General features: G+C 42.8%; 1 protein-coding gene across 1 annotated transcript in view; it reads right to left on the bottom strand.

Annotated features, from left to right (window-relative positions):
- Positions 1–12142, bottom strand: part of LOC129819603 (probable ATP-dependent RNA helicase ddx6) — a 57891-nt gene extending 45749 nt beyond the window's left edge. The window contains exons 1-6 of the mRNA XM_055875993.1: positions 11033–12142; positions 9078–10045; positions 8843–8906; positions 8624–8728; positions 8116–8245; positions 3905–4051 (exon numbers count right to left, since the gene is read on the bottom strand). Coding sequence (XP_055731968.1) covers positions 3905–4051; positions 8116–8245; positions 8624–8728; positions 8843–8906; positions 9078–9265 — 634 coding nt within the window. The 5' untranslated portion in view covers positions 9266–10045; positions 11033–12142. The remainder of the gene's footprint in view (positions 1–3904; positions 4052–8115; positions 8246–8623; positions 8729–8842; positions 8907–9077; positions 10046–11032) is intronic.
- Between the last annotated feature and the right edge of the window lie 9383 nt (positions 12143–21525).

The raw sequence follows: 21525 nt of genomic DNA, 5'->3' as shown, positions 1-21525 counted from the left end.
TGAGGTCTTGGCTGATATCTTTTGCTTTTCCCAGGATGTCAAGCAAAGAGGCACTGAGTTTGAAGGTAGGCCTCGAAATACATCCACAGGTACACCTCCAATTGACTCAAATGATGTAAATTAGCCTATCACAAGCTTCTAAAGCCATGACATAATTTTCTGGAATTTCCCAAGCGGTTTAAAGGCATAGTCAACTTAGTGTATGTAAACTTCTGACCCACTAGAATTGTGATAGTGAATTTTAAGTTAAATAATCTGTCTGTAAACAATTGTTGGAAAAATGACTCGTGTCATGCACAAAGTAGATGTCCTAACTGACTTGCCAAAACTATAGTTTGTTAACTTCATTAAGGTAGGGCAGCATTCGGAATTTTGGATGAAATGCATGCCCAAATTAAACTGCCTGCTTCTCGGGCCCAGAAGATATGACATGCATATAACTGGTAGATTTGGAGAGAAAACACTCTAAAGTTTCTAAAACTGTTAAAATAGTGTCTGAGTATAACAGAACTGATTTGGCAGGCGAAAACCTGAGAAAAATCCATTCAGGAAGTAGTTTTTTTTTTTGGTTTTGTAGTTTTCTATTAAATGCCATTACAGTATCCATTGACTTAGGACTCAAATTGCAGTTTCTATGCCTTCCACTAGATGTCAACAGTCTTCAGAACTTTTTTCAGGCTTGTATTCTGAAAAATGAAGAAGTAAGAGCAGTCGGAATGAGTGGACCCTAAAGTGTCACAGAGCTTTTTCATGCGCTAGACAGAGAGTGCCTTTCTTGTTTACCTTTTAAAATGTAAAAAACATTTTTACCCCCTTTTCTCCCCCATTTTCGTGGTATGCAATTGCTAGTAATTACTATCTTGTCTCATCGCTACAACTCCCGTACGGGCTCGGGAGAGACGAAGGTCGAAAGCCATGCGTCCTCCGAAACACAACCCAACCAAGCCGCACTGCTTCTTAAGACAGCGCGCCTCCAACCCGGAAGCCAGCCGCACCAATGTGTCGGAGGAAACACCGTGCACCTGGCTCCCTTGGTTAGCGCGCACTGCGCCCGGCCCGCCACAGGAGTCGCTGGTGCGCGATGTCTTCCTGTTTTGACTACGTTTGAGCCTGTGGATTACTGAAGAAAACGCTAACAAAACTGAGGTTTTTGGATATAAAGAGACTTTATCGAACAAAAGGAACATTTATTGAGTAAATGAATGTCTCCTGAGTGCAACCATATGAAGATCATCAAAGGGATTAATTTTATCTCTATTTCTGACATGTGTAACTGTTCTACTTGACTGGCTACTGTTTGTAATGATTTGTCTAGTGGGCTATGGTCTCAAATAATTGTAAGGTATGCTTTTGCCGTAAAGCATTTTTAAAAATCTGACACCGTGGTTGGATTCACAAGTAGTTAATCTTTAAACCTATGTAAAATATGTTTTGTTTTCAGAATTTTTATAATGATTGAATTTGGCGCCCAGCAGTTTCACTGCCTGTTGAAGAGGTGGGACGCTACAGTCTCACGTGCCCAAGAGAGGTTAACAAGAAGATTGTGGAGTGGCTGAAAATAGAGATTTAATGACTCCAACCTAAGTGTATGTAAACTCCCGATTTCAACTGTACACAAACAGCGCATTCGTAAGTATTCAGACCCCTTTCCCAAATTTTGTAACGTTACAGCCTTATTCTAAAATGTATCAAATTGTCCCACCCCCAATCAACCTCCACACAATATCAAAGAAAAAAGTCTGAGCACAGGCTCAAAATGGCCAGAAACAAGTAACTTTCTTCTGAAACACGTCACTGTATTCTTGTTCTGAGAAATGAAGGCTATTCCATGCGAGAAATTGCCAAGAAACTGAAGATCTCATACAACGCTGCGTACTACTCCCTTCACAGAACAGCGCAAACTGGCTCTAACCAGAATAGGAAGAGGAGTGGGAGGCCCTGATGCACAACTGAGCAAGATGACAAGTACATTAGTGTCTAGTTTGAGAAACATACGCCTCACAAGTCTTCAACTGGCAGCTTCAAAAAATAGTACCCGCAAAAAAACAGTCTTAACGTCAAACGTGAATAAGCGACTCCGGTATGCTGGCCTTCTAGGCCATTTTGAGCCTGTAATCGAGAACAACAGTTTTCAGCTGTGTGAACATAATTGAAAAAGGGTTTTCTAATGATCAATTAGCCCTTTAAAATGATAAACCTGGATTAGCTAACAACGTGCCATTGGAACAGAGGAGTGATGTTGCTGATAATGGGCCTCTGTATGCCTATGTAAACTCAGCAAAAAAATAAACGTCCGTTTATCAGGACCCTGTCTTTCAAAGAATTTGTAAAGATCCAAATAACTTCACAGATCTTCATTGCAAAGGATTTAAACACTGTTTCCCATGCTTGTTCAATGAACCATAAACAATTCATGAACATGCACCTGTGGAACGGTCGTTAAGACAAGCACAGCTTACAGACGGTAGGCAATTAAGGTCACAGTTGTGAAAACTTAGGACACTAAAGAGGCCTTTCTATTGACTCTGAAAAACACCAAAAGAAAGATGCCTGCCCAGGGTCCCTGCTCATCTGTGTGAACGTGCCTTAGGCATGCTGCAAGGAGGCATGAAGACTGCAGATGTGACCAGGGCAATAAATTGCAATGTCCATACTGTGAGGAACCTAAGACAGCTCTACAAGAAGATAGTATGGACAGCTGATCATCCTCGCAGTGGCAGACCATGTGTAACAACACCTGCACACGACCAGTACATCCAAACATCACATCTGCGGGACAGGTACAGGATGGCAACAACAACTGCCCGAGTTACACCAGGAACGCACATCTGTGCTCAGACTGTCCACAATAGGCTGAGAGGCTGGACTGAGGGCTTGTAGGTCTGTTGTAAGGCAGGTCCTCACCAGACATCACCGGCAACAACGCCGCCTATTGGCACAAACCCACCGTCGCCGGACAAGACAGGACTGGCAAAAAAGTGCTCTTCACTGACGAGTCGCGGTTTTGTCTCACCAGGGCTGATGGTAGGATTCGCGTTTATCGTCGAAGGAATGAGCGTTACACCGAGGCCTGTACTCTGGAGCAGGATCGATTTGGAGGTGGAGGTTCCGTCATGGTCTGGGGCGGTGTGTCACAGCATCATCGGACTGAGCTTGTTGTCATTGCATCATCGTGAGGGTGAGGGCTAGGGCCATTCCCTGCAGAAATGTACGGGAACTTGCAGGTGCCTTGGTGGAACAGTGGGGTAACATCTCACAGCAAGACCTGGCAAATCTGGTGCAGTCCATGAGGAGGAGATGCACTGCAGTACTTAATGCAGCTGGTGGCCACATCAGATACTGGCTGTTACTTTTGATTTTGACCCCCCCCTTTATTCAGGGACACATTATTCAATTTGTTAGTCACATGTCTGTGGAACTTTCAGTTTATGTCTCAGTTGTTGAATCTTTACATATTTACACATGTGAAGTTAACTGAAAATAAAAACAGTTGACAGTGAGAGGACTTTTCTTTTTTTGCTGAGTTCAGATATTCCATTAAAATCAGCCGTTTCCATTTACATTAGTCCTTTACAACATTAACAGTGTCTACACTGTACTTCTGATCAATTTGATGTTATTTTAAAAATGTACAAAAAAAATGAGCTTCTCTTTCAAAAACAAGGACATTTCTAAGTGACCTCAAACTTTTGAAAGGTAGTATACATACACACACACGTAAAAATGTCTCAAAACCTATTTTGGCTTTGTCATTGTGGAGTACTGTGTGTAGATCAACGCTGTAACGTAACAAAACGTGGAAAATGTCAAGGGGTCTGAATACTTTCCAAATGCACTGCATTTATCGCAAGGTTCCATTGTTGGTATTTAGTAACCGAATGTGATGCTGCTGTTGGGTAATTACCAGTCTCGTCCAGGCGCATGATGTCATCTCGCAGGTTGGTGCCGCCCGTGGTGGCCATGACCTTCACGCCGCCCAGGTGCTTACTGATCTGGATACTGATCTGGCTCACCTGCAGGGCCAGCTCACGAGTGGGCACCATCACAATGGCTTGGGAGAGAGGGAGAGGTATAGATAGTGCAAGTGTAAGGCAATGTGGTGTGACAGAGTAGTAGAAGTATGGCTCCAGACAGCGACCATTTAGTCGCATTTTGCAACCCTTTGTTTGACTTGACTGTGTGAGTTAAACTGTCCAGTCAAGGTTCCCTCTAAGAACCAGACTGAACTTCACTCAATTTTCTAGAGTTTTCCCCATTAACACTATCAACATACCGAAACAAAATTAACTATGCAATACCAAACATGCAAAACTAACTAGGCAAGACATTTTAATGTAGGCAGAACGCGTCGGAGTATGATTTTATTGCATTGACAGACTCAGCCCGTACTCTACACAGACCAGTGCGGTATAACCATCAGAGCTGCACTAGGCCTATATGCAAATAGACCATTGCCATATATGGATCTCAGCCAGTTACCTTGAACTGTTTACAGCATGAGCAGTCGTGAATAGATGCGCTTGGTTTTAAGATGTGGCCACCTGACTTGAAAAGCGAGTCAGGTAAAGAGCTTTTTTGTCTTAAAGTGGCAGTGCTGTATTTTCAGACAGGCTTGAATACGCTAAGTAGCCAATAGGCAGAGGGTAGCATAATTTGTCTGATTCTCTGTAATAATGGTATGGGAATAATAATGCATTTTATTTTGTAAAGTGGTTTCCTACATCAAACATTTTGTCACCTCCTTGTCTGAAGGACAAGTGGATAAACTCATCAACTCATCCTTGACCGCTGGCTACGTCCCTTCCGTCTTCAAGAGAGCGAGAGTTGCACCCCTTCTGAAAAAAACCTACACTCGATCCCTCCGATGTCAACAACTACAGACCAGTATCCCTTCTTTCTTTTCTCTCCAAAACTCTTGAACGTGCCGTCCTTGGCCAGCTCTCCTGCTATCTCTCTCAGAATGACCTTCTTGATCCAAATCAGTCAGGTTTCAAGACTAGTCATTCAACTGAGACTGCTCTTCTCTGTGTCACGGAGGCGCACCGCACTGCTAAAGCTAACTCTCTCTCCTCTGCTCTCATCCTTCTAGACCTATCGGCTGCCTTTGATACTGTGAACCATCAGATCCTCCTCTCCATCCTCTCCGAGCTGGGCATCTCCGGCGCGGCCCACGCTTGGATTGCGTCCTACCTGACAGGTCGCTCCTACCAGGTGGCGTGGCGAGAATCTGTCTCCGCACCACGTGCTCTCACCACTGGTGTCCCCCAGGGCTCTGTTCTAGGCCCTCTCCTATTCTCGCTATACACCAAGTCACTTGGCTCTGTCATATCCTCACATGGTCTCTCCTATCATTGCTATGCAGACGACACACAATTAATCTTCTCCTTTCCCCCCTCTGATAACCAGGTGGTGAATCGCATCTCTGCATGTCTGGCAGACATATCAGTGTGGATGACGGATCACCACCTCAAGCTGAACCTCGGCAAGACGGAGCTGCTCTTCCTCCCGGGGAAGGACTGCCCGTTCCATGATCTCGCCATCACGGTTGACAACTCCATTGTGTCCTCCTCCCAGAGTGCTAAGAACCTTGGCGTGATCCTGGACAACACCCTGTTGTTCTCAACTAACATCAAGGCGGTGACCCGTTCCTGTAGGTTCATGCTCTACAACATTCGCAGAGTACGACCCTGCCTCACGCAGGAAGCGGCGCAGGTCCTAATCCAGGCACTTGTCATCTCCCGTCTGGATTACTGCAACTCGCTGTTGGCTGGGCTCCCTGCCTGTGCCATTAAACCCCTACAACTCATCCAGAACGCCGCAGCCCGTCTGGTGTTCAACTTTCCCAAGTTCTCTCACGTCACCCCGCTCCTCCGCTCTCTCCACTGGCTTCCAGTTGAAGCTCGCATCCGCTACAAGACCATGGTGTTTGCCTACGGAGCTGTGAGGGGAACGGCACCTCCGTACCTTCAGGCTCTGATCAGGCCCTACACCCAAACAAGGGCACTGCGTTCATCCACCTCTGGCCTGCTCGCCTCCCTACCTCTGAGGAAGTACAGTTCCCGCTCAGCCCAGTCAAAACTGTTCGCTGCTCTGGCACCCCAATGGTGGAACAAACTCCCTTACGACGCCAGGTCAGCGGAGTCAATCACCACCTTCCGGAGACACCTGAAACCCCACCTCTTTAAGGAATACCTAGGATAGGATAAAGTAATCCTTCTAACCCCCCCCCCCCCCCCCCCCTTAAAAGAGTTAGATGCACTATTGTAAAGTGGTTGTTCCACTGGATATCATAAGGTGAATGCACCAATTTGTAAGTCGCTCTGGATAAGAGCGTCTGCTAAATGACTTAAATGTAAATGTAGATAAACAGGTTAATGTCAAGCCCTGCATGTTTTTTTTTCAAAAGTCTCATGGAATGTAGGCCAACATTGAACACCACACATTTGCTGCTAATGTAGGCTGAATGATAGAACAGCTATTTCCATGTTAAAATGTTATGGGATGCATTTTCTCCATTGTTTTTGATGGTAGGCCACTCAGGTAGGCCTAGATTATGATCAAAAACACAAAGTAGCCTACTTGGCCACAGTGAAAACTAACTTAAAGCAGGTACAGCCTCAATGTTCACAGTAAACATGTCCTTAAGTTGAACAGAATTTCCGCAATGTTAAAGTTTGCCCTCAGCAGACCTGAAATTTGCTCAGTGCTGAAATTCGAGGGAACATTGTGTCCAGTGCTCCCATTTTTCATTGAAATATGACCTAGAATGACCTACAATGGTAGATAGGCATATTAAAAAGGATATTTTCTGTGTTGTAATAGTTTGGGCATACCCCAACAGAATGGTGCGGGCATATACCAGTCATAAACTATTAATACAAGTATCCCGCTGATTGGCCAGCTCATCCTCCTATTTAACTAGGCAGGTCAGAGAAGAACAAATTCTTATTTACAATGACGGCCTACCCCGGACGACGCTGGGCCAATTGTGCGCCACCCTATGGTACTCCCAATCATGGCCAGTTGTGACACAGCCTGGAATCGAACCAGGGTCTGCACTGAGATGCAGTGTCTTAGACCGCTGAGCCACTTGCCACTTGGGAGCCATCATACTCCATGAAGAAATAGCAAGCATTTTTTAAACAGTCTGATAAAAAATAATAACTCCTCAAACTTGTATAAGTATTTTTTTTCTCTTCAATGTATGCTTTGGCCACAAATATGAGTATAGGATGAGTCAACGACATTATCTGGGTAACAGAATACGAACTTTTAAAGTTAGATTTTCACTGGACAGTTACTTTAAAGGTTTTATTTGTCGGTGAGAGCAGCCCATTCTACATGGTCGCCTCACTCAAACATGATTTGGCCAAGCAGTAAGTGCATTATGCTCATGATTCCTGTAACGAAAGTGTCTCCCCTGACGCTCTGCCCGTTTCCCTGGGGCCTGCTGCTGTGATGATCAACCCACTCCCTACCTCCCCCACTTTGCTCTAGGGGAAAAATATACATTTTGATTGTATAACATTTAAAAACGACAATTGCAGGAAAATATACTTGTCACAGTTGAAGAGAGGAGGTTCTCCGATTTCTGTAGGTATATTTTTTTATTTCTCAACTCTCAATTTTTTAGCTCTATAGCAACTATTTTACAACCAAGATATTTGATATAGCTTTGGGATATGGAGTGTGCGAAATGCGCAGTGGCCATTACGACAGCAAGGGCCTGATTGGGTAGAAGGCTACGACTGCAAAGTTATTTTTAGGACATTCAAATGTACTGTTAAGCTTAATATGGCTACTACCAGTGGGTATTATATTTAACTTAGCTATCTAGCTAATGTGTTTTGAGTTTCCACTTGCTCATGTGGTGAATTGAACCCAAATAAAACATGCCTATAATTAGTGCACGCAAATTCATCTATATTTGAACAGTAAAATGTAACAATAGCCTACTTGTCAACCCAAAATGCATGACAATAACTGGATTAGGTTCGACATCAAAATATCTTGAATCACACATTCCTGCTTAAACATATTAGATGAAACATAACTTGAATACCTTTTCAGTAGTCTATAACACTTTTTAATAAAGCACTGTGAGCCTCGACTCACCCTGTATATAGTCCTTCTTCAGGTCTATTCTCTCCAGCATGGGGATGAGGTAGGCCCCACTCTTCCCTGTTCCATTCTTGGCTCGGGCCAGGATGTCTCGTCCTGACAGGGCTATGGGAATGCTCTCCTCCTGAAAGTGACCAACTCTAGTTTAACGGAATTTTATCAAAAAATATCTAACTATAACAAACTACAAAAGCTAAGTCCAAAGACTTTATAACTCAGACGCAGTACGGGATCTTAAGCGCAACAAATTTGCAACATATTGTACACATTTTTGTGGAAGGTGACATATCACACGAAATGGATGACATAGTACACAAAAACAAAACGGGGGCCCGTTTTGGCTCGAGCACCACTTTCAAAACTACTGACTGAAATTATACAAAAGTTCTGGAGCATCTTTATAGGTTATAGGCATCAGAATCAGGAGCCGATTTACAGCAAGGGAATCCCCCAGTTTCAACAGGTGATCCTTGGGCAGAGACTCTCCCAGTGAGTGTCGTACCTGGATAGGGGAGGGCTTCTCCCAGCCCATCTCAAAGATGCCCATCAGGAGCTCCCGTTTCAGACAGTAGTCCTCAAACTCATTTCCCTTAGTGGACGTTACATCCTGGGACACGTCAAAAAAAAAGGTTAGACAACAGAAGTAACAGACTTGATTAAAATGACACCGGGAAAATCCATGAGCTAGTGAAAAAGCATGCTGCATTGTACCATGACTTACAGAGGTTCTGACCCTGGTGTCTTTGGGAGGGAGCTGTAGTCTCTTTTTCCAGTCATCTCCAAACCTGACAGAGCAGAAGAGGGCAGTTAAAAGAACACCTGCACCACTGTTTTCTAAAACAAAACCTACTGGGTCATCACTTCTAAAACCTGGTATGAAGGTATAATAAACTATATGAGCAGAACACCATTTTTTCAGTCACTGGGTGAAACAGGGGTATGAGAGAAATGTGTACCTAATCCCAGTTCCCTCCTGGGCAGCACCCGCTTTCTGGGATGCACCTGTGGCCTCGTCTGACAGAGAGCCCAGGACGAGGGGTCCTGATTGGGGAGAAGCCGGTTTAGGCGGCCCCCTAAGCTGCCCGTTCTGCTTGTTCAGTCCCATGACGACAGGACCAAGGTTCTCTGTTCTGGCAGCTGCCATTTCCGCTTTCCTGTTTTTTCTCTCAAAATATTAATATTTTCTACCCCTGTTTTTTTTTTGCCCCCTTACAAAAGCCTCTTCAAAAGTAGATGAGTCTAATAAAGCATTAACAAATATTATCTTGTTTTTTTGTCCAAAGCTTTTACAACAGAAGTCTATTTATAGTTTTTACATATACATGTACGTGCAGTTCAGTCCCCTTCAACAGAGTTTACTGCCGTATGAAAAAAAATAGTATTTATACAAGAGCTCTCCCAAATGAAGAGATATATGCATTCAAATGCATAAATATACTGCACCTGCACACAATATAGAACATATGTGAACAAGGAGTTTAATTCCTGCAATAGAACTGCTAAGACAATTTGAAGCGGGGGAATAGCATCTGTAATATAATCTTTGTTCAAACGTTACATTTACATATTTTTATTTCCTTGTTTTCCGTCAAGTCCATTTGAATTGCTCAACATCGATGTCCTTTGTACAAATATTTCATCAAAATAATATGGTCCTTATTGTTCAACATTTGTTTGCCACTCTTTCTGTATATGTTCATCCACGTGTTAAAGTAGTTTCCTGATGTTGAAAATCAAACAAGGGTAACTGTAGTCCAAAAGCAACTCAGCTTTAAGTTCCCCTTGGGCTCCTTTCCGTCTGTCCCCTCTGCTCCAGGTAAGTCTCCTCCCTCTCTCAGCTCTTCTGTCAAAGTGTGCAGCTGTGTGTGTGTGTGTGTGAGTGTATTCAGCTCATTTCGTATGCAGCAACTCAAACCAGTGCCACCTGACAGGAAGAAGAACTTGATTTTAGAAGTAAAGTCAGAGTGAATACTATATAAGCCCTAGACTTGCTTTAAAAACACAATACAATGTAGAATAGATGCCCAAATGTTCTATTCAAATCCCCAACTACGTCATGTCAAAAATGCATTTGGCAGGCAGGCGCACAAGGTAAAATAGCTTTTCTAGTGTTGGCTTGGTGGATCAGTCTGTAGTGTATTCCAACCAATTCGTGTATTGCATGAGCACAGATGAGTTGCCTACACTACAAGCAGTATGAGACCAGACAATAGGAGAGTAACGTTAGGCTATGTCGTCAACAATGTGGGACTCATAGCTACTTTATAGCCGTAATCACGTGCGAAGTTTGAAGTTACTTTGAGGAAATTAGCTAACGTTAGCTAGAAGCATCTGAACTTAAATGAAAGTTAATTGCAAATGTATGGACAACAAACACGCCACTGTCTTTAGCCAACTAACTAACATTAACGAACAGGGATGTCCTTATCGGCCAAATAAAGGTAAAAAGCCAGCTAATATTACCAGTCAGCTGTTAGCTAACTTACCTAAATTATGCCAACTGCAAAAAGTGATTCAAACCTAACTAATAGCGATTTGATGCTACAAAAGGCCATTCGTCTAGCCAACTTGAGAGGAAGATATTTAGTTAGCCAGTTAACTTATATTACTAGCTATCTAATGACGTTAGCCACTTATAGCTTTGACATAAACATGTAAGTTACGTTAGCTAGCTATCTGAATAATTTAAATACTAATTTAGTAAACTATCTAGGTATCGTTACATCACTGATGAAAGGGGTTATTATAAACTAACTAGTCAGATTAGTTAACTTGGATGGCTTGTGCATTGGGCTGTCGTTTTCCATGTCTGAATGTTAGCTGGCTGGCTAAATTATCTAGCTGACAAGCTAACGTCGACTTTATCAAATCTGTATAATGCAAATTTAATATAACACCACGTAGCACTCACCTTTCTCTCACTTTGATGTTATATATCATAAATGTTTGCGGCAGATCAATTACTTATGTTACTGTTAGATTAAATTCACTCCAAATAAAACGCTAATTCAACATGGTCTCCTCTTCTTCATCATCATCATCGCCTTCTTCTTCTATAATGTCATGGCGGTCCACAAACAAACGTTTAAAGTGCATGCCGCCACCTACTGTGCTGGAATGTCGATCAATCATGATCTGCCCAACTTTGTACTACCATGAAAATAAAATTCTAAACCAAATAAATCCCTAACACCACCAATTACAGCACTTAACCTTTACATTGCTTCTACATTCATTCCGGTCCTTGACCCTCATCCTCCCACTCCATGTCATCAGATCTGACACCCATCTTGTTAGCATTCCAACACAGCTGTTGCTTCCCCAACTTTTTTCTAATTTTTGTCCGCACTACTCGCCACGATTTCCGATCTCCTACTTAAGACATTACTCTATCCCAGGGCTCTCTAACCCTGTTGTTGTTGTTGTTGTTGTTGTTGTTCTTCTTCTGAGGTTTAACGGCAGTTGGCATCCAATATGTTGCGTTACCGCCACCTACTAGACTGGAGTACAACTCCCTTGTAATTTGCTTGAAAAATAAATAAATAAACAAATACAGTAGGGTAACAGTATAACTTTACACCGTCCCCTCGCCCCGACCGGGGCGCGAACCAGGGACCCTCTGCACACATCAACAACTGACACCCACGAAGCGTCGTTACCCATTGCTCCACAAAAGCCGCAACCCTACTTAAAGTTTTAGAGCAAGTGACGTAACTGATTGAAATGCTACTAGCGCGTACCCGCTAACTAGCTAGCCATTTCACATCCGTTACACTCACCCCCCTTTCAACCTCCTCCTTTTCCGCAGCAACCAGTGATCCGGGTCAACAGCATCAATGTAACAGTATAACTTTAAACCGTCCCCTCGCCCCGACACGGGCACGAACCAGGGACCCTCTGCACACATCAACAACTGACACCCACGAAGCGTCGTTACCCATCGCTCCACAAAAGCCGCGGCCCTTGCAAAGCAAGGGGCAACCCTACTTAAAGTCTCAGAGCAAGTGACGTAACTGATTGAAATGCTACTAGCGCGTACCCGCTAACTAGCTAGCCATTTCACATCCGTTACACTACCATCTAACACTACACTCACAAAAAAAAACATTAAATAAAATAAAAAAGAATATAAAAATAACACCACCCTACTCCACTATTTAAATCTATTTAGTCCTACCTCCGGCCAATAACCTGAAAGGATGGGACATCACACTTAACACACCCTGTAACTCTTCTGATGTCAAGTCTCGCACACCCAAATAATTCTCTGCAGCTGCCACCACAACCTCAATTTTCTACGACTTACGTTCCATCCCTGCAGCACAGCTCACCGTGCTTCTACATCTGCATTTCTTGCTGTTTGGGGTTTTAGGCTGGGTTTCTGTACAGCACTTTGTGACATCGACTGATGTAAAAAGGGCTTTATAAATACATTCGATTGACTGATTGATACAGTTGATAACCATTGCTATAAATGCCAAAAATCCAATCTTACTGAAACACATATCACTTGTTGGCCTATCCCTCTGTACTGGTACAGATCTACTGCTCACACCACTCCTCTCAGGATCCCTCCCCCTTGACCCATCTTCCTCTACTTTCTTCACTGCCTCAGCATATGACAACTTCTGCACTACTCTAACCCTGGAAACCTCAACCTGCCTCTCTCTCACCGGACATTTCTGATCCCCAGCCCCATGGGTACCCCTACAATTAACACGTACCACTACTTTCCCCAATGCTACACATTCCTTTGTCTCATGCCCTTCTGCACACATCTCATACCTAGGAACCTCCCTGCTACACACTGCTGCCACATGTCCATAAGCTTGACACCCACAAGCTTGACACTTGAACCCGATTGAACATCTCTGGAGAGACCTGAAAATAGCTGTGCAGCAACACTCCCCATCCAACCCTAATAGAGCTTGAGAGGATCTGCAGAGAAGAATGGGAGAAACTCTCCAAATCAAATCAAATCGTATTGCTCACATACACGTGTTTAGCAGATGTTATTGCGGGTGTAGCGAAATGCTTGTGTTTCTAGCTCCAACAGTGCAGTAAAATCTAACAAATAATATCTAACAATGTCACAACAATACAAACAATACACACAAATCTAAGTAAAATAATGGAATTACGAATATATAAATATATGGACGAGCAATGTCGGCATAGACTAAGATACAGTAGAATAGAATAGAATAGAGTATATACATATGAGATGAGTAATGCAAAATATGTAAACATTATTAAAGTGACCGGTGTTCCATTATTAAAGTGGCCAGTGATTTCAAGTCTATGTATATAGGCAGCAGCCTCTTATGTTCTAGTGATGGCTATTTAACAGTCTGATGGCATTGAGATAGAAGCTGTTTTTCAGTTTCTCAGTCCCAGCTTTGATGCACCTGTACTGACTTCGCCTTCTGGATGATAGCAGGGTGAACAGGAAGTGGCTCGGGTGGTTGTTGTTCTTGATGATCTTTTTGGCCTTCCTGTGACATCGGGTGCTGTAGGTGTCCTAGAGTAGTAGTTAGTAGTTTGCCCCCGGTGATGTGTTGGGCAGACCGCACCACTCTCTGGAGAGCCCTGCGGTTGCGGGCGGTGCGGTTAACGTACCAGGTGATGATACAGCCCGACAGGATGCTCTATATAGGCTCTATGCATTATACCGCCTACCACATTCTATTTTACTTCCTACCGGGGTGCTGACTTCCGGAGCGATTTCCGCTATTATTTTTATCATTAGCTTACTAGCTAGCTAACTGTCGCCGATGAATTTCTGACTGAAATTGTTCGCAATGTCTACGTTTAAATTACAGCCCCGCAAAGGAGGTGCTAATGAACATTGTTCAGTGCCTCTGTGTTCAGTTTCTTCAAAATGTAATGGTATTGTGAGCTTCCATAGTTTCCCGGTCAATGTAGAGCTCAGAAAAATGGGGTTGGTGGCAGTACGTCGTGACAACTTTACTGTCACCAAACACACAAAGGTGTGTAGTACACATTTCATCGAGAGTAACTTTTTGTTGAGGGAAAAATTGGGGGGCGACAATACCTAAAAAGAGGTGTTGTTCCTACAGTCTTCACGTGGAACAGGCACATTAAAAAGAGACCTGGTGTTTGAGAAAGAATACTGAAACCTCCTGCCCCGACTGAGGAGGATGAAGAACAAGGTGCGCTTGTCTATGGACTGTGCCGTCTCTGATCCGGTCCAGACACATGCTTACTGTGCAGTCCCTGAAACTGCAGGACCTGGACATGGCCCTAATGGCAAACAATGAGCACGTAAGAGAAATTGATGAGCTTCGAGCCAAGCTGGAGAAACTGTTCGCCCAACACCACTTTGGTCTACAGCGATTTGCTGGTTCTGACGAGGATATACGTATCCAGCATTACTATTGTTTTTAATTATTTACTTTCAATTATTATTATCCCAAAGCCCATCTTACATTTAAGAACATGTTCATTGTTATTTAAAACTAGGCTAGCATACCTTAGCATACCCAAAAATGCTCCCAGGTCGTTGCTGCAAATAAGATTTGGTTCTTAGTCCACTTACCTGGTTAAATAACGGAACATTTTAAACAATTTCACTGCTGTGATGATAGCTGCTGTGAATTACAGTACGAATTGCAGTAGCAAGAAAAACATAGGCTACAATAGCAGCTAGGTTATGTCTAGTGCTACTTGATGCTTAGAGAAGATGGGCAATAATAGTAATGAGGTTTTATGGTATTAAAATACTCTGGGTCCGTCTTTAGATTTTCAAGCTACACCCACCTGATGGCCTTCTGGCACTTGATTGAGCAGGCAACAGATACCAAGTTAATAAGAGTCACAAGCACCAATCTATCTGAAACAAGTGTTACTCGAAGAAAACCAGTAAGGAACAACTTCATTAAATACAGTACTTAATAGAGAATATGATTTGATCTTACTGTAATTGTTAAACATTATTTACTTGTTGTGTTATGGACCGGATATAAGGATATATTGTACTAAAATGGTTTTCTTTATGTTCAAACACTGCCATCAATCTACGAGTTCTTCTTGTTTATGACTCATCTGTCGTTGAGTCTGAAGCAGAAGGATTTGGCCCATCGGTTCAGCATCCACCAATTGACAGTGAGACGGATTATTATCTCTTGGGCCAACTTCCTCTACTGTCTGCTTGGATCAGCACGCATATGGATCCCGAAGGAAACCATCAAAGCCCACCTGCCACCTGAGTTCAAGGACTATCCAGACCCCTAGGTAGTGATCGACTGCACTGAACTCCGCTGCCAGACACCATCTTCACTACTACTGCAGAGTGAGGTGTTTTCTTCCTACAAGACACACTGTACCTTTAAGGGCATGTTGGGAATATCGCCACATGGAGCTGTCACTGTTGTGTCATCGTTGTATGCTGGATCTGTGAGTACCAAGGAGATCTTCAAGCAGTCTGGAATTATTTCCTTACTCACCCCTGACACGGCCATTATGGTGGATAAGGGCTTTCTCGTAGATGACACTGTTCCGTACAAGGTCTACCGACCAGCCTTTCTGTCAAGACGCACACAAATTCCAGCGCATGAGGTTAGGGAGACCCAATCCATTGCCAGGCTGAGAGTGCATGTTGAAACAATGATCCGCAGAGTAAAGGAGCACAAGCTGTTTGACACAGTCATCCCCCTGACCATCTCAGGCAGCATCAACCAATTATTTGCAGTGGCGTGCCTGTTGGTCAACTATCAAAACGGACCTTTGGTCAGAGCATGGGCCAAGCCAGTGTAAATGTACATGTGTTTATTTGCTAGCAGCAAAATAATAATTTGTTTATCTACGACATGTATCAATCATTTGCGTTGTAGTGAATATCAGTTTGTGTGGAGCTTGTTTTGGCTTTAATTAGGCAATTAGTTTAGGGGTGGGGGAAAGAAATCAGGCAAACACAGAAAAGCCAGAATGCAAGATTGAATTTGGTACATTTGGGCACTTGACCTCTAAGAGTCCAAAGTGTGGTCTCACACTGGGATCAAATATGATGCCATCTGGAGAGGATCCTAACCACGGAGCATCTGGGTGCACTACGAAGCCACACGGAAAGAAGTTAACATTCTTCAGTGTGCAGTACTTCTGTACAGCAAGTGGCTCCATGGCCCCCTCTTCATCTCCATGTCTGCATACCAGACCCCTTGAACATCCGCTCAGCTAGGTGATCAGCTGAGGTCTCTCCCCGGACATGGCAAACCTCTCGGAAACGAGAGGATGTTATTCTCATTTTCCTGAGCTGATGCCATTCCGGGCTGCTGCTCTGCTCCCTTGTAGCAACCTCGACTTTGTGTGACATCTCATAGGTTCTCTCTAATGCCTTGACGTGGAACTGCCCAGGATGGGTAATGGTTGTAAGCACACTGGGAAGACTGAAACCTGTACCCTGTAGCCATCTAATGGAAGTATTGGTGGAGAAGGGGCATCAGCTATTTCACGGGTCTTTTGCTGTCGAAGCTGATAGGACAGCCCACTGCCAGCTTGCACTGGCCCAAAGGCAGACTCAACCAGGGGCACGTCAGCTGACATTTCCAGTGTTGTCACAAGAGGGGCAGTAAGTGGAGTAAAGTTGGCATACGTTTCTGAGACGCGGAGAAGGTCCATGTCAGGCATGTATCCATTGAGTGCTTTGTAGAGAGAACTTCTGCAAAACATTTTAAAACCTTAACGTCAGGTTGGAGAGATTACTATGACAAAGACTCATGTAACTTCCAGAAACTGCACAAGCCCGAAAGTTCAAATAAAATGGATTAAAATGTACAGATTTATAGATTATTATATATTTACCCCCAGTCTTTGTCCCAAATGTTCATCATTACATCGTAAAGATGTCACTGTTCAGGCTTATCATCTGGATACAAAAAAAAAAATCAAAAAAAATTTCTAAAAGGTTTCCATTCTAGGAACCTCCAACTTACCTTATTTCATTAGCACACGAGTTAGTAGGTTTACGGAACTCTATCCCATCAACCGGACCTGGCTTCACACCCTAATTAACAAGGATTTACTGTTACATAGGTTGAATACTTTTCAAGTGCATTTTTTATGGATATTGATAGACTCACAAGTGTTCTTGGCTTGTGCCAACTCTGTTCTGTTCACTGAAATAGCTACTGTAAATTGGACAGTGCAGTTAGATTAACAAGAATGTAAGCGTTCTGCCCATATAAGACATGTCTATGTGTAAGGCGTCTAGCTGTAGCAGGTAAGGCGGAGTCAGGCGCAGGACACAGAGATGAGTAATAAATGTAACTTTATTCATAACAACAAATATTCCAAGAAGGAAAATACTCAAGCTCACAAATGAGACCAACTTACAACGAATAAACACGCACAAAACCATGGGGGGAAACAGAGGGTTCAATAAGGCACGATTAATTATGGGAATGGAAACCAGATGTGTACAATGAAGACAAAACAAATGGAAAATGAAAAGTGGATCGGTGTTGGCTAGAAAACCGGTGACGTCGACTGCCGCCCGAACAAGGAGAGGGACCAACTTCGGCGGAAGTCGTGTGACACTATGTCCTGGAAAGTTTGCGGTTACTTACAACACCATCCTAGTCACATTACACACGTTAGCAACAACCGTTCCGGTATAGGGACACCGATCCCATAGATTCTTAACTTCTCTGGGATATGTGGGATGCTAACGTCCCACTTGGCCAAAAGCCAGTAAAAATGCAGAGCGGCAAATTCAAATATATTACTATAAAAATCTAACTTTCATGAAATCGCACATGAAAGACATCAAATTAAAGCTAAACTTGTTGTGAATCCAGCCAACATGTCTGATTTCAAAAAGGATTTACGGCAAAAGCACACCAAAGGATTATGTTAGGTCAGTACATAGCCACAGAAAAACACAGCCATTTTTCCAGCCAAAGAGAGGAGTAACAAAAAGCAGAAATAGAGATAAAATGAATCACTAACTGTCAGGACCCGGTGTGAGAAACAGTCACTAATAGTCGGCAGTACCCAGAAGATGAGGCGGACACAGCAGTACTAGAGATGGTGGTTTAATAAAAGAAAAAGATCTTCAGGCAAAAATTATAAATCCACAACGTCAAAAATAAAGCCAAGAGAAAGAATGGATATCCTCCAAAATACAAAGAAAATCCACAAAGTGGTAAGAACAGCAGGGAAAAAAACAAACCTCAAAAGACTAATCAAAAATAAACAAGAACAAAACCAGAGAACCTCTGGAAAATCCAACAAGAGAAAAATATATGTTCACAGCAAGGCTGGGGCTGGATGCTAACATACAAACACTGAGCAAAGAACTGAGGGACACACAGGGTTTAAATACCAACAGGGAAATGACACACAGGTGCAAATAATAATTAGAACAAGGAAAAAACAAAAGGTTCAAAAAAGGCGCAATGGGGGCATCTAGTGACCAAAACCTGAACAATCCTGGCCAAATCCTGACAACTAACCTTTGATGATCTTCATCAGATGACACCATAGGACTTCATGTTACACAATACATGTATGTTTTGTTCGGTAAAGTTCATATTTATATCCAAAAATCTGAGTTTAGGCGGGACGCTACTGTCTCACTTGGCAAAAAGCCAGAGAAAATGCAGAGCACCAAATTCAAATTAATTACTATAAAAATTACTATAAAAATCAAATTTTCATTAAATCACACATGAAAGATACCAAATTAAAGCTACACTGGTTGTGAATCCAGCCAACATGTCAGAATTCAAATAGGCGTTTCGGCGAAAGCAAACGATGCTATTATCTGAGTTAGCACCATTGTAAACAAAGAAAGATAAGCATATTTCAACCCTGCAGGCGCGACACAAAACGCAGATATAAAATATAATTCATGCCTTACCTTTGACGAGCTTCTGTTGTTGGCACTCTAATGTGTCCCATAAACATCACAAATGCAGGACAACAGGGCATTTGTCTTTAGAAAGAAAAAAGGATTTCAATGGCACATACATTTCGCTGGACAGACAGCAAACATTGCTGTGTCCTAAAATGTTATTGTACTCCTGGCCAACAAACTTTCAAAAGCTCTTCAGTCTTTCTACTCTGACGGTGAAAATATCCAAATATCTTTGTGAGCAGATACTCAACATCAAGGGGAATCATAACAAAAGCTGTTCTGTCCGTGTTATGAATGATGTGGGCAGGACAACCTAAGCCAATCACCTCCCGCTGCAGAGCATTTTTAACTTTGGTATGGATATTGACCCTCCCCAGCCTATCAGTCTTCCAAAGTTGGTATTTGTTGTCGGCAGAGAATGCCACGACTTTGTTTTCCAGGTTACATTTTTGGATGACCACCAGGACCTCAGCTGCAATTTCCTCTGCTGTTTCTCCTTTCAATTCAACAGAATCAAGCAGTTTTGTTTCCACAGACGTGCTGCCATCATATATCTTACAGTATCTGACTACTATTGGCAGCGGCTTTAATAGTCTGTGATTTAATGTATTAATGGACAGGGACACATATTCAACCTGGTCTAGGTCCTGTGTTACCAAAGTAGTTGCCCATGGTTCTAACACGTTACTCACTATGGCTTCACATTTTGTCCTAGCACATGTAAACTTTGGCTCACAAAGCTTCCGTGTCAGTTGTGCTGTGCAGTCCATAGATCTGTAACTATGATTGTGTCACATATTGTGCTATGCAAAGACACCCTCCTGCACAGCTAAATCCTAATCTTCTTGGGAAGGCTCTACCTTCTTGAAGAATGAGGTAAGAGAGGGCATACCAACACGGGCAATCAGAGAGGCTTTATGCTTTTTCGTCTGTTGATGTTCTACTACTGCCGTTCTTCCCCCGCTGCTATTTGAAAAAGAGGAATTGCAAAGGGTGCGGTTAACCATTCTATCATCTTGACCTGAGCGTGGAAATTCTCTCGTCATGTTGTCATTAAAATGGCATTTCCGTTTCTGTCTGCTCTTCTTCACTCTCCTTGTGTCACTCTTCTTACTCTCTTAACTTTTCTTCTCCTCCAATCTTTCGCCTCCTCTTTTCTTCACTCGTCTTCCTGCTATGTCTTCCTTTCCTTCTCTTTACTTTTCCACCTCACTCTTCCACATTATCCTCGCTTCACTCTTTTTACTCCCTTAATTTGTCCATCTCCTTCAATCTTTAATAATAAATAGTACACTATTAGATAAAATACTTTGGTTAACAGATTCCCATTGCTTGCCTCATTTTTTGTATTTTATCTCAAAAACATTGTTTGGAATAATAAATTGGCAGGCTTTGCAATCATATCTTTACCTTTCCTCCTCTTTCTCTTTCACTCTTCGTCCTATCCAGTCTTCCTCCTCTCCACTCTCTAACAGAAAACATTATGCTAATGATATCCATGAAATTTCAAAATATATTTGGACACTACGTATTATAATGCCAAACCACTAAAATTGTAATCTACAAATAAATATTCTCATAATTAATTGTGCATTCATTTAATATAATCATATTTTCAAAACAGCCCGTCCACTGCATGTTTACATGTGAACGTTTTTTAACCTACAGTCGTGGCCAAAAGTTGAGAATGACACAAATATTAGTTTTCACAAAGTCTGCTGCCTCAGTTTGTATGATGGCAATTTGCATATACTCCAGAATGTTATGAAGAGTGATCAGATCAATTGCAATTAATTGCAAAGTCCCTCTTTGCCATGCAAATGAACTGAATCCCCCCAAAACATTTCCACTGCATTTCAGCCCAGCCACAAAAGGACCAGCTGACATCATGTCAGTGATTCTCTCGTTAACACAGGTGTGAGTGTTGACGAGGACAAGGCTGGAGATTCACTCTGTCATGCTGATTGAGTTCGAATAACAGACTGCAAGCTTCAAAAGGAGGGTGGTTCTTGGAATAATTTTTCTTCCTCTGTCAATCATGGTTACCTGCAAGGAAACATGTGCCGTCATCATTGCTTTGCACAAAAAGGGCTTTACAGGCAAGGATATTGCTGCCAGTAAGAGTGCACCTAAATCAACCATTTATCGGATCATCAAGAACTTCAAGGAGAGTGGTTCAATTGTTGTGAAGAAGGCTTCAGGGCACCCAAGAAAGTCCAGCAAGTGCCAGGACCGTCTCCTAAAGTTGATTCAGCTGCGGGACACCACCAGTACAGAGCTTGCTCAGGAATGGTAGCAGGCAGGTGTGAGTGCATCTGCACACACAGTGAGGCAAAGACTTTTGGAGGATGGCCTGGTGTCAAGAAGGGCAGCAAAGAAGACACTTCTCACTAGGAAAAACATCAGGGACAGACTGATATTCTGCAAAAAGTACCAGGATTGGACTGCTGAGGACTGGGGTAAAGTCATTTTCTCTGATGAATCCCCTTTGCAATCATGTGGGGCATCCGGAAAAAAGCTTGTCCGGA

The sequence above is a fragment of the Salvelinus fontinalis genome, chromosome 22 (genome assembly GCF_029448725.1).
Source record: "Salvelinus fontinalis isolate EN_2023a chromosome 22, ASM2944872v1, whole genome shotgun sequence".
Lineage (NCBI taxonomy): Eukaryota > Metazoa > Chordata > Actinopteri > Salmoniformes > Salmonidae > Salvelinus > Salvelinus fontinalis.
This window is presented reverse-complemented; position numbering and strand designations above follow the sequence as displayed.